The sequence below is a fragment of the Chelonoidis abingdonii genome, chromosome 10 (genome assembly GCF_003597395.2).
Source record: "Chelonoidis abingdonii isolate Lonesome George chromosome 10, CheloAbing_2.0, whole genome shotgun sequence".
NCBI lineage: Eukaryota > Metazoa > Chordata > Testudines > Testudinidae > Chelonoidis > Chelonoidis abingdonii.
The window spans coordinates 21,483,810-21,497,513 of record NC_133778.1 but is presented as its reverse complement, the minus strand read 5'-3'; the positions used below and the strand labels follow the sequence as shown (position 1 = coordinate 21,497,513).

General features: G+C 44.8%; 1 protein-coding gene across 1 annotated transcript in view; it reads left to right on the top strand.

Annotated features, from left to right (window-relative positions):
* Positions 1–1,410: 1,410 nt before the first annotated feature.
* The window catches only part of SGO2 (shugoshin 2), a 28,504-nt gene continuing 16,210 nt past the window's right edge, over positions 1,411–13,704 (top strand). Inside the window, 2 exon segments of the mRNA XM_032806348.2 lie at positions 1,411–1,658; positions 12,087–12,244. Coding sequence (XP_032662239.2) covers positions 1,411–1,658; positions 12,087–12,244 — 406 coding nt within the window.

The window sequence follows — 13,704 nt, the reverse complement described above, 5'->3', positions numbered from 1 at the left end:
CATTTAGTATTTTTCCCTAGTCAAAATGAAGGATATTTTTATTCTTATAAACCCCTAGGGTGAAATTGAAGGGCCAATATTGAACTCCCTGGGCAGTACTCACTCCCACTGTGGTGGACTAGACCATGTATTTGCCCTGTCAAGGGCTGTTAGACTATGCATGTGTCTCAGTAGTTTTGAATGGACCATTCAGCCAAATGAATAGGAAATCCAGGATTTCAAGGGTGTTTGGCTGTAGAGGAGGTGCTCACAGGACATGCCTATTACCTATATATGCCTGGGACATTATATCCGTTTGCATTTGATGTATTAATGCAAACGAACTTTGAAATAATTACTTGTGTAATTTTTTGACAATTGTTAAAATCCAGTTTACTGGTATTTTACATTTGTGTTAATATAAAAGATGTCAGAGTCCTGGCTGAGTTCCCTCTTGTGGCACAGGCAACTGTGTTTGGACCCACATGCTGGATCTGTGTGTTTCTAGGTTCCCTTGGGTGTGGACAGACTTCAGTCACAGTCTCTGATCTCAGGCATGCTTCCTGAGCAGAGACTCACTGTCTGGTGCCACTTCTAGGGAATGGATCCCTATGGTTCAGCTCCCAAGATACTCCAGTGGCTCAAGCACACTTTCCCCAGAGCAACACCCTCATGGGTACCCTGGTTTTTAGTTTAACCCTTTGGGGTCATATGACAGTTGAAGCAAATCAAACATAGACTTTGTAGAATTTCTAAACCAATCATCACTCGTTTACTTATAGACAAAGTACAGGAAATACACAGATATAGGCAAAATAAGAACACATGTACACAGTTCCCACCTTCAGAGTCCTTGCTACTCTTGAGCATTCTTTGAGTTTTGGTCACTGCCTTTGGTGCATCTTGTGGACCCCACTCCCTCTCCTCATCCTCTCTTCCTGCGCGTGGAGTCTCCTCTGATTCCTGCAACATGCATCCCTCAGTCTGGCCAGGTCAAAGCAGTCAAAAGGTTCCCCTCACTCATGACATCATTCTTTGTGTTCCCTGAATCTTCCAGAGTCTGGGTTTTTGTTGTTGTATGTTTTGTTTTGTTTTGAAAGCCAGTTGCAACACTTCGTTTCTTTTTTCCTTCCCTTCTGCTGGGTATTTTTCACTGCTTCAACCATTCCACCTCCAGACAACCTGGGTAGAACTGGTTTTCCCCTAGACAGCATCATTCCATTGTTCAAATGTACTGTCATTTGAATGGAAGGCTATTCCGTTTAATGACCTGGGCTGGGAGGTATGTGACTCCAGCCCTGGCAGCAACTGGCTGATTTGTTATATACTGAAACATACAGTTATAAAACACTTTCATAAAATCAACCAGACATATTTCCAAAACTGCCACAGAAGTCTTACCAAAAAGCATTGTTTCCTCCATCAGAGACCATGTTACAAATATGGACTGGGGATAAAGGGGAAGATCGACCATTTGAATATTTTGTTTATGGAACTGCTTTCTCTGAGGTTGAAATTGACTATCTTACAGGAGATCATAACGTAATGGTAATACAACTGCATTTCTATAACACCTTCCATCTAAGGATCCGAACTAATAATGAATTAAGCCTCTGCTGTGAGGCAGACTGGGACCCAGATGCAGAGGGTGAAATTTGGGGAAGGGAGTCCAGATGCAGGTAAGGTGTGGCTCAGTGGGAGAAGGGCATCCAGGTTCAGAGGGGCTACGGATGCACAAGGGGTGGATGGGGGAGCAGCTTCTCATACAGTGATTCTTCCTGCCCATGGCTGAGAAGCAATGGGGGCAGAAAGCGGGAGGGAATGTAGACCTCCTGAAGCCGGTGGGGGGGGAGGTCTGGCCAGCTTCAGCAACTCCTTGCAGGGGAAGAGGAAGTCCTGTCCTCTCTCACCCCAGCTGGGACTAGCAGCTGAGCCTGGCACAGGGTAGGAGCCACCAGCCGGGGCATCCCCAGACCTGTCCCCCTCCTCGGTGATTTACCTCTCTGCTGGCTGCTCCAGGCACCCAAAACAATGCGTCACACTGCTGGGGAGGGATGCGTGACTGCTCTTGTGGCTTCCCTTTGCTTCCCCATCATTTTCTGGGGTGAAGCAAAGAAATCTGCAGGAGCCATGAATTCTGTGCATGCACAGTGGCCCAGAATTCCCACAGAAGTACTGCTTGTGCAGATTAAGTTGTTGGATTGGGACCTTTATCTCCAAACTCTTTAAGAAAGCATCTTACCTTTGGTTCAAACAAAGATGATTATTCCATTTTAAATATTTTCTCTATGTCTGATTATAGATAATACAAACTACAGTTAGACCTGAAGCAGGGGTAGTCAATGGGTGGACCACAGGCCAAATCCAGACTGCCAGATGCTTTTGAATGGACCCCAAAATCTTTTTATTTACTTAATATCATTATTGTTATTTATTATTATTATTATTATTATTATTTTCTCTGGAGTCTGGAGTTTGGCTATACTTTGATGAAGAAATCTGGACCTTGACAAGAAATAATCGACTACCTTTGGTCTGGAGAATAAATTCACAAAGATTTTTGAGCTGGTGCTGAACAGAGGAGAATGTACATAGTTATATTCAGCCAATACAATTTACAGCAAAAAATTCAGAAGGTTATGAATCAAGAATACTACTTTTCAGTATAATATTGCACTGGTACTACAAAACATACACACATACAAAAACGAATGAATATTTTCTTTACCTACATGTCAGTATATTGCTGCATCATATATTGATTAGACCATTCAGTAAATTTAAACAATACTTGTTTAATATTTATTGTCCATGTGATCCATAAAGCATGTACTATGTATAATGTATTAAAGTGTTTTGCACTTGCCATATTGTTCTTTCCTAACCTATCTGGTGAATGAAAATATCAGTTTGACTTAAGATAAAAGTAACTGCTGTTTCCAGTGCCACAACATGATTTGCTGTGCCTAAAACTATTTGTAACCATTTGTTGTGGATATTTATGGCTGTGATTATTGTTGTGGATATTTTATATAGTTAAATACTATAATACAATAACACAATCTAAATAATTTGTATTTTTATTTCCAAAGTATCTTCAATCCTTCCTGTCTCCCGCCCCACTCAAAAAAACCCAAACTAACCCCCCTAACCATATTTTGTTATCCTTCCATAATGAATTCCAAAATACTTAATCTACTGTTTTCAGTGGCATATTTCTAATCTACAGCAATAAGGCTGCTGTTCTTATCTTTCAGTGTTGCAGTATTAAAGGAATCAAATACAGTAAAGGAAGTGTTTTTGAATTATTGTAATTTGTTTTGCAACTTCTTCTGCTCTATAGTTGTCCTGCAGTTTTTTTCACTGAGCTATTATATTTGTAATTATGACAAAGAAGTAAACGAAAAAATACATGAAGATGTGTAGTCAGTGGGTGTCTGTACTGGTCAGCTCTCAATTATATAGCATCTCTCATCTGTGCAACTGCTAGGCATGAGGGAGACAGCAGCTGCTTCCTCTGGAATGGTGGTTTTCAACCTCTGGTCCACCGACCCTTAGGGGGCACTAGAGACTATGTCTAAGATTTCCAAAGGGATCCACACCTCCACTTGAAAATTTTAGAGGTCTGCAAATGATAAAAAGTTGAAAACCACTGCTCTAGCAGCAGCAGGCTCCCCCTACCTGTGCCTTCAAAATCATCTTTCTAGCTACAGCTTAGACACACAGTAAACCAAATTCCATATGCCTTTATTAAAGGCAGTGTTTTCTGTAGTATGGATAATTCTGTATGTAGTTTACGTATAGCTGTTTCCTGTTCTATTTCCAAACCTCCTGCGCCTCTTACTCTATGCTTCCATTGGCACCTAAACACTTAGCCCCAAATCCCGTATGTTCTCTTTACATCTTGCATTTAATTACACCTTAGCTGGATGGCTAGATTTTGAATTGGGGAAGGGAAGCACTGGCATTTAAAAGGGCAGTGAACTCGAGGGTAATCACCTATTTGGCAATTTTCAGCCATGCTATCAGTGCGCGTGGTTGTATTATTTGCAAAGACCCGTACTTTGTCTGGTGCTTAAAGGGTGAGGGGGGCCAGGCGCTGACTGAGTAGCAGAGTTCAGGCAGCAAAACCCCATCAGAGACTAGTGCTCAGAGGATGCTGCAGCACCCAGCAACCGCCTACCCGGCTCAGGGGCACGCCCTCACCACGGCCCCAGCGCAAGCTACTTCCCGCTGTACGTCTTACCAAGCCACGCCCCCTGCCCTGCGAGCGCGCTCCCGCCGGAGTTCCGCTCCGCCCCCAGGTTCAGACCTCCGCCGCGCCTCGAGCCGCGCGCGCTTCTGCTGCTGTCGTCTCGCCCTGTTTGCCGAGTCTCGGGCGCGCGGTGCCGTGAGGCGGCTGCGCGCGCCCAACGGAGTTGCAGTTTAACGTCCGTTGTGTGAGGGGTCGCGCAGCTGTAGTCGGGCCGGGGGAAGCAGGTGACGGGGCTACGGACTTGCCTCCCGCCTTTCGGCCAGCTCCAGGCGGTCTGGGGTGCGGTGATGAAGGGACGTTACTTCGTGGCGGACACTGGCCCTTGGGTCGCCCTCTGGCCAAAGGCTGTGCCGTGCTAGGCAGGCCGGCCAGCCTGGCCAAGGGCTGGGATTTGGCCTGAGTTGGGCTGATTTCTGCCTCCCCCTACCGCCACTCCTCTCCGGAGTGAGGGGTGTTGGGGCCCATCTTTGGGCGGCGGTTTGCTACGTAGGGTTCGTGCCACCGCTCTTCTCTGACACTGCACTGACTGACGGGGACCGCCCACTGCCCCAACTCCTCCTGTCTTCAACGCATTTCCCTGCCGGCTCTGGCTGCCGTGAGCGGGGCTTTGGCCAGCCACCCCAGCACTGGTGCACTTGGTGGAGGGCGATGGGCGCGAACAAGCCTGGGTGGCTGGAAAGCGGGGTACTTGCTCTGCTGTGTGCACCGCAGAGGCCTGACTGTGCCCCCGGGGCTGAGTAGGGTAGTGGTAGGCAGGGCTGGCTCCAGGCACCAGCGAAGGAAGCAAGTGGTTGGGGCGGCCAATGGAAAGGGGTGGCACGTCCAGGTCCTCGGCAGCAATTTGGCTGTGGGTCCATCAGTCCCTCTCTTCCTTTTAGGACTGCCGCTGAAGAGAGGGAGCGAAGGACCTGCCGCTGAAGAATGATGTGGCATGATTGAGCTGCAGCCAAAGTGTTGCCGATCCGCTTTTTTTTTCTTTTCTTTTTTTCTTCACTGCTTGGGCCAGCAAAAAAGCTGGAGCCAGCCCTGGTGTTAGGCATAGTGCGGGACCACCTCTCTGGGTGATCCCAGTGCTCAGCTACTTGTTCTGCTCATGATTGTAGTTTGCATATTTTACTTCTCCAGCCGGCCTTGCAGGGGGCGATGGACGCTCTGCCACTGGGTCACCTGAAGCTCACCCTCCTCCCAGTGGCGGATTTGACAATGGGCCAAAGGGTTGTACCCAGGGGCCCTAGCCCGTTGAGGGGTCCTGGAAAAATGGGTGCCCTGCCCTCTGTGCTCCCTCCACTCACCGCTCCTGTCAGGGTGTAGGGGCTTGCCCTGCTCTGCTCTCAAGTTGGAGCTCTGGGAGGAGCAGAGCAAGCCTGCATGCCCCAATCCTGCTGCCTTGCTGAAGCACCAGGCAGAGGGGCAAGTTGGGGCCAGAGCAGAGCTGTGGCTGGGGGATAGGCCTGGATGCTAAGTGTGTGGGCCCCTGTTCTGGATCTTTTAAGATGACTCCATTGATAAATGTCCTCCAAATGGATGAACCTCAAAGGAGTCCATGGCGTTTCCCCTCGGATCCAATTCCAGTTATTCATCACTGTCAGGGTTGTGTTAAACTTTAGTCATCAAGTTGAATTGGGAGCTATTTTAGGTCTCTTAATTCAGGGTTTTTTAAAATTTAGCTTAAAAAGTTAAATGAGCCAACCTACATGCTAACAGCAACCAGTGGGTTTATGAAGGAATTGAAGAAGACTACTAGCTTTGATTGATTTTTTTATTTAAATTGTATAATATTTATTTTAAAATATCCAGTTAAAAGTAGTTGGAAAATTCTTTTTATTATTTCACCTATCTCCCCACCTTTTTGTGTGTGGTGAAGTTCCAGTGTGCATCTTTGTCAGTTGGTACATGGAGACTGTATCCATAAAACCCAGATGACCAATCAGAACATGACGAGATACTAATCCAAACTAAATGTATCCCAAGTTCCCAACTCTTTTAATTTTAGCAAAGTCTTGTAGTGTTTGATGTCTTTCGTAAAACCCTGCTTCTGAAGTTGTGCGATTGTGAGTATTCATTTAAAAACTCTGTAACCATGTGGTTACAGAGTTAAGCCTGAAAATGTGACTGAACTGCCCTTTAAAGGCTCAAAAATCAAGAGAGTAAAGAAAAAACCTGAAATATGTTTTGAAATCTCATAATTTTTAAGCCAATCTCATAATTTTTGGAACCCTGACATGATTTTTGAATAGTTTAGGTTGCAAATACCATAAACTCCAATGCTGTTAAGGTGAAGGCAGAGTTTTATGAAGGTGGTTTAACAGAACAGCAGTTGATTGATTACATTCTGAATCCTCAGCAGAGAAGTGGGCTAGAATATATTATCTTTTTAAATGTAAATTTGGGTTAATCAAAAAATAAAGAGAAGCTAGCAAGATCCAAAAACTGTGATACATTCAGTTTTCATGTTTGTTAAATACTATGCTACTCTTGAACTGTTAGGGACAACTGAGTTAACTTGGCATTTTTATCTAAGGGTATGTCTACACCACAAAATTAGGTTGATTTTATAGAAGTCAATCTTTAGAAAGCAATTTTATACAGTTGATCATGTATGTCCCCACTAAGCTCAGTAGGTCAGCAGGATGCATCCTCAGTACCATGGCTAGCATCAACTCACAGAGTGGTGCACTGTGGGTAGCTCCACAGTCCCCGCTGCCCATTGGAATTCTGGGTTAAGCTCCCAATGCCTGATAGGGCAAAAACATTGTCACAGGTGGTTTTGGGTTTTTGTCTCCCCTCTCTCCCTCCCTCCCTCCTCGAAAGCAATGACAAACAATCGTTTTGCGCAATTTTTTTTATAGCATCTGCATGGTTTCCCATGCAGATGCCATAGCACAGCAAGCATGGAGCCCGCTCAGCTCACCGCTGCTGTTGTGAGCTTTGTAAACACCTCATACATTATCCTGCAGTATGTGCAGAATCTGGCTAGGAGACACCACCGTGAGGACGATTGTGAGGAGGACATGGAAACAGACGTTCCTGAAAGTACGGGATGTGGCAATTGGGACATCATGGCGGCAGTGGGGTTGATACAGTGGAACGCCAATTCTGGGTCCAGCAAACAAGCACAGACTGGTGGGACTGCATAGTGTTGCAGGTATGGATGATTCCCAGTGGCTGCGAAACTTTCGCATGCGTAAGGCCACTTTCATGGAACTGTGTGAGTTACTTTCACCTGTTCTGAAGCACAGGAATACCAAGATGAGACCTGCCCTGACAGTTGAGAAGTGAGTGGCAATAGCCCTGTGGAAGCTTGCAATGCCTGACTGCTACAGGCCAGTCAGGAATCAATTCAAAGTGGGCAAATCTACTGTGGGGCCTGCTGTGATCCAAGTAGCCAAGGCAATCAGTAACCTTCTGCTAGCGAGGGTAGTGACTCTGTGAAATGTGCAGGACATAGTGGATGGCTTTGGTGTGGCGATAGACGGAAGATATCCCTATCTTGGCATCGGACCACCTTGCCAACCAGTACATGAACCGCAAGAGGTACTTTTCAATGGTGCTACAAGCACTGGTGGATAACAAGGGACGTTTCACCGACATCAATATGGTATGGCTGGAAAAGATGCATGACACTCGCATCTTTAGGAACTCTGGGCTGTTTGAACAGCTCCAAGAGGAGACTTACTTTCCAGACCAGAAAATTACCACTGGGGATGTTGAAATGCCAATAGTTATCTTTGGGGACCCAGCCTTCCCCTTGCTTCCATGACTCATGAAGCCATACACAGGCAGCCTAGACAGTAGTAAGGATCAGTTCAACTATAGGCTGAGCAAGTGCAGAATGATGGTAGAATGTGCCTTTGGGCGTTTAAAAGCTTGCTGGTGCTGTTTGCTGACTAGGTTAGACCTCAGCGCAACCAGTATTCCCATTGTTATTGCTGCTTGCCGTATGCTCCATAATATCTGTGAGAGTAAGGGGGAGATGTTTATGGCAGGGGGAGAGGTTGAGGTAAATCACCTGATGGCCAATTTTGAACAGCCAGACACCAGGGCAATTAGAAGGTACAGGTAGGCATGATGCGCATCAGAGAGGCTTTGAAAACCAGTTTCATAACTGGCCAGGCTACGGTGCAACAGTTGTATGTGTTTCTCCTTGATGCAAAACCACCCCCTTTGTTGAATTTACTTCTCTGTAAGCCAATCACCCTTCCCCCCTTCGATCACAGCTGGCAAAGGAAATAAAAGTCCCTATTATTTTGAATCCATGCATTCTTTATTTGTTAAAAAAAATGTGCGATCACTGACAGTGTAACCCGAGTGGGGTGGGGGAAGAGGGAAGAATGAGAGCACATTGCTTCTCGTAGCCACACTACAAATCAGAGCTGTTCGAATGACAGCCTTCTGTTGCTTGGGCCGTCCTCTGGAGTGGAGTGGCTGGGTGCCCAGAACCTCCCTCCCCCTATTCTCGGGCCTCTGGGTGAAGAGGATATGGAACTTGGCAAGGAGGGCAGGTGGTTATACAATGGATGCAGCAGCGGTCTGTGCTCTTGTTGCTTTTCCTACAGCTCCACCAGATGCCTGATCATATCTATTTGCTCCCCCAGCATTTCCTACTGCGTGTTCTGATCACGCTCACTGAATGCTTTCCTGGCCTCTGCCACTGAATGCCTCCATGCATTCATCTGTGCCCTATCAGTGCAGGAGGACTGCATGAGCTCTGAAAACATGTCATTGCAAGTGTGGTTTTTTTGCCTTCTAATCTGCGATAACCTCAGGGACGGAGGTGATACAGGAAGCATAGAAACATTTGCATCGGCAGGGGGGATAAAAAGGGAGACTAAAATTTAAGAAGATACATTTCTGAGAACACAAAGGAGACTCTTTCACAGTGAATCGAGCAATTCACAGCAGACAGCACATGTGCTTTAGGTACAAAGTCATATTTTGCCTTAATAGTGCCTGCCAGTATGGTGAGACATCACACACGGATGGGCAACAGAATTCGGTTTCCAGGCAGCCATAGTAAGCCAAAGGGTACACAGGGTTGGCTTCTTCTGCCTTCATAACATGTGGGAATGGTTTCAGATTGCAGCGTCCTCCTTTCCCATAGCAAGCAATGCCAATTGGGTTTGCTGTTTAAAAGGAGGGAGCTGCAGCTTTGGGTTGGATGTGCAGCACCTCTCTCCCCCCATCTTGTGGCTGTTCTCTGGGATGATCCCTTTTAGCCAAGCACAAACAGCCCAGCATGAAGGAGGTCCTTTTACTGTTCCCTTACAAAAATTCCCCTATTTCAACCAGGTGACCGTGAGTGATATCACTCTCCTGAGGCTGACACAGAAAGATAAAGACTGAATTTGCATGAATGCCACCAAAACCCAGGACTATTTGCTGCCATGCTTTGTGCTGCAGTGATTCCAGACTACTTGCTACTGGCTTGGCATGGTAAAGCGTCCTACCATGGAAGATGAAATAAGGCAGCCCTTCCCAGAAACTTTCTGCAAAGGCTTTCAAAGTACCTCCAGGAGAGCTTCATGGAGATGTCCCTGGAGGATTCCTGCTCCATCCCCAGACATGTTAACAGACTTTTCCAGTAGCTGAACTGGCCGCAAATGCATCCCAATTCTTCAGGGCAAATCAAACATTAAACACAATTGTTTTTAACCCCTGCAGTGTAGTTACAAATGTGCACTCACCAGAGTGCCTTCTCTGCCTTCAGGGTCTGGTCACCTGCCTTGGAAGGGTATTGGCTCCAGGGTGATGAAAAGGTCCTAGCTGCCTGGGAGAATGGATTCTCCGCTTGCCTGCTGCACATTCTCCTCCTCCTCCTCTTCCTCATCCACAAAATCCTCCTCCACGTTGTGTGAGACTCCCCCTTGCAGGTGTCCACGGACAGTGGTGGGATACTGGTAGGGTCCCCGACCCAGAATGGCATGCAGTGGCATGTATGGGGCTCTGACCCGGAGCGACCGTTTGCCTCCTTTGTCTTATGGTAGGCTTGCCAGAGCTCTTTAACTTTCACACGGCACTGCTGTGTGTCCCAGGTGTAGCCTGTCTCCACCATGCCCTGTGCGATTTTGGCATATATATTAGTGCATGGGGTAGGTAACCTATGGCATTTGTGCGAAAGGCGGCATGTGAACTGATTTTCAGTGGCACTCTCACTGCCTGGGTCCTGGCCACTGGTCCAGGGGACTCTGCATTTTAATTTTAAAAACCTTATTTACTTTACATACAACAATAGTTTAGTTATATATTATAGACTTATAGAAAGAGAAAATTTTAATATTTTTGGAAGGTATTGCTATCACGCGAAACCTTAAATTAGAGTGAATAAATGAAGACTTGGCACACCACTTCTGAAAAGTTGCCGACCCCTGTATTAGCATTTCTTCTTTTTGATTGGAGTTCTGCCTGCACAGTTTCTTCTCCCTATATAGCAATCAGATCCAGTGTCTCATGTTCACTCCATGCTGGAGCTCATTTGCGATTCTGGGACTACATGGGTACCTGTGCTGCTGAGCTCGCCACGCTTACCAAACAGGAAATGAAATTCAAAAGTTCCCAGGGCTTTTCCTGTGTACCTAGCTAGTGCATCGGAGTTGAAAGTGCTGTCCTAAGTGGTCACATTGGAGCACTCTGGGGTAGCTCCCAGAGGCCTATATCATTGAATTGCACATCTGCTGCTACTGCTGCATGTGCACTACCCCAAATTCGACCCAAGAACGTCGATTTTAGCACTACTCCCCTCACCAGGGATGAGTACAGCAGACGATTTGTAAGAGTCCTTTAGGTCGACGGAACGGGGTTAGTTGTGTGTCCACATTGCTTATAAAATCAACCTAACACTGCTAAATTTGACCTTGCCTTGTAGTGGATAGCAGGGCTAAGAGCCCAGAGATCTCTGAAAACTGAGATATCTCTAGGATTAAGAGGGATAAGTAACCCTAAATAGAGACCTGTTACTTTTTATTTTTAAAAGCACAAGCATAAATGTGCCTTTATAGAGTGGATAAGAACAGAACAGAAGCATGATCGTACTGGGTCTGACTAGTGGTCCACTAGCTCGGTATCCTGTCTTCCAACAGTGACTGGTGCTAGATGCTTCAGAGAGAATGAACATAAAGGGGCACTTATTGAATGATAAATTCCATGTTGTTGAGTCCCAGCTTCTTTTGGACAATGAGAGGCTTAGGGACACCCAGAGCATGGGGTTGCACCCCTGGCTGTCTTGGCTAATAGCCATTGATGAACCTATCTGCCACGAATGTATCTAATTCATTTTTGAACCTGCTTATACTTTTGGCTTTCGCAGCATCCCCTGACAATGAGTTCCACAGTTTGATTGTGTGGTGTGTGAAAAAGTACTTTCTTATGTTTGTTTTAAACCTGCTGCCTATAATTTCATTGGATAACCACTGGTTCTTGTGTTATATGAAGGGGTAAATAACATGTCCCTTCACTTTCTCCACACTATCTGTGATTGATAGACCTCTATCGTATCCTTCCTTAGTCATCTCTTTTCTAAGATGAACAGTCCCAATCTTTTTAATCTCTTCTCATATGGAAACTGTTCCATTCCCCTAATAATTTTTGTTGCCCTTCTCTGCACTTTTTCCCATACTAATATATCTTTTTTGCGAGGGGGCGACCAGAATTGCACGCAGTATTCAAGGTGTGGATGTACTATTTTGAATTCAGAGCTCAAAAGCTTGTCTCTGTCACTAACAGAAGTTGATCCAATAAAAGATATCACCTCACATACCTTGTCTCTCTGTTATCTGGGGACTAACATGACTATAACAACACTGCAAGCCATCTTTATATTGTATCCTTTTGTACTTTTTTTCTTTGTGATAAACAGGGCCTTTTTGACAATGGCGAATCAAGCAACTGCTGAAACATCCTCCATTTTCTCCCTGAGTTCTATTAGAGGGCACTCGAAAGAGAAGAAGGATAGAGCTTTAAAAGCTGCAAAACTGAATGCCTCTCTTGTGTCTAAAATCAAAACTAAAATAATAAGTGAGTATAATTACTTTAAAGTAAACCGTTACAGCAATTTAATCCATATACTGTGTACACCATTGAAGTAGATGGGGCGATGGATGTGCTTAATGTTTGCTAAATTGCCTAAATAAAGAGGATTATTATTAATATAATATTAAAGTTGAGAGTTAAAAGATGGTCTTGTGGCTAAAACATGTTACTTGGAATGACAATTATTGTATTCTTTACCTGGTTCTTCATTAGACTTTTGTTCCTTGACCTTTGGCAAGTCAGCTATGCCAAACCTTTTAAAAGTGCACACTAATTTCAAGTGCCTCAGTGGTAGTTGTGGTTGTTCAATATGTCTACAGTCAAGTTGTAGTTATCTCATATTGGGCACCAAAATTAGTGGATTTTTAAAAAATGTTGGCATTAACTTCTGTGTGCCTCACTTTTCCTCATCTGCAAAATATGTTGGGGTGTAAATAAGTCATGGGGCCACATACTGAATGATGAGAATAACCAAAAGCAGCAGAGAATCCTGTGGCACCTTATAGACTAACAGACGTNCATACTCCAAAACGTCTTGTTAGTCTGTAAGGTGCCACAGGATTCTCTGCTGCTTTTACAGATCCAGACTAACATGGCTGCCCCTCTGATACTTGAGAATAACCAAAGCTCTTTAACAACTGCATCATTCTCTGAGCAGTATCTGTCCTGTGCACTGAATGAGTCAAGAATAGCTTCATTTTACAGACTCCATGGCTAAACACATAGTTTTTGCATGTTCTTTATGAGAGACAATGCAATGAGATATGTGAATGAGACGGGGTTGTCGTGGGATTCTATTCCCATCACTGCTAGAATTGATCATGCAGCCTCTCAGATTTTCAAATATCTCAGCTGTAAAATGTGGGAAAATCATAAATACTTATCTGTCTCTGAAGGCAGAAGCGTGAGGCCTTGCTCAATAATGATTTTGAAGGTCACAGAATTAGTAACATAGGCACTGGAAGAAGTGCAACTAGAACTCAAGATCTTCTTGCTCCCAGCCCAGAACAACTATTGTTAAGCCAAAAAGTATTTTGATACAGGAATAGAATCAGTTTTGCCTGTGTCTTGTCTCTAGTTTTGTGTGTATTATGCAGAAAACTCAGCAGCACTTTGAATCATACACAGTAGATTAGAACATTAAGACAATGAAGAGCAAGTGTCCAATTGGTTCTACTGTGTCTGTGCAAATAGTGATTTTTTTTTCTGTGACTGGACAGATTTTCAAAATCACAGTGGAAATCCTCTCTGAGACCTAAGGAGTTTTACCTCCTTTTAAATTTTAAGTTCCTACTCAAAAGCTTTGAGACACTAGAGTTGTTCTAAAAACAAATGAACAAATCCAGAAATATATTTTAACATTGGCAAAACTACCCATTATTAACCTTGTTCTCAGAAACAGCTACGCAGTTTTTGCTCAGACTTTAACACAAAAAAAAAAAAAA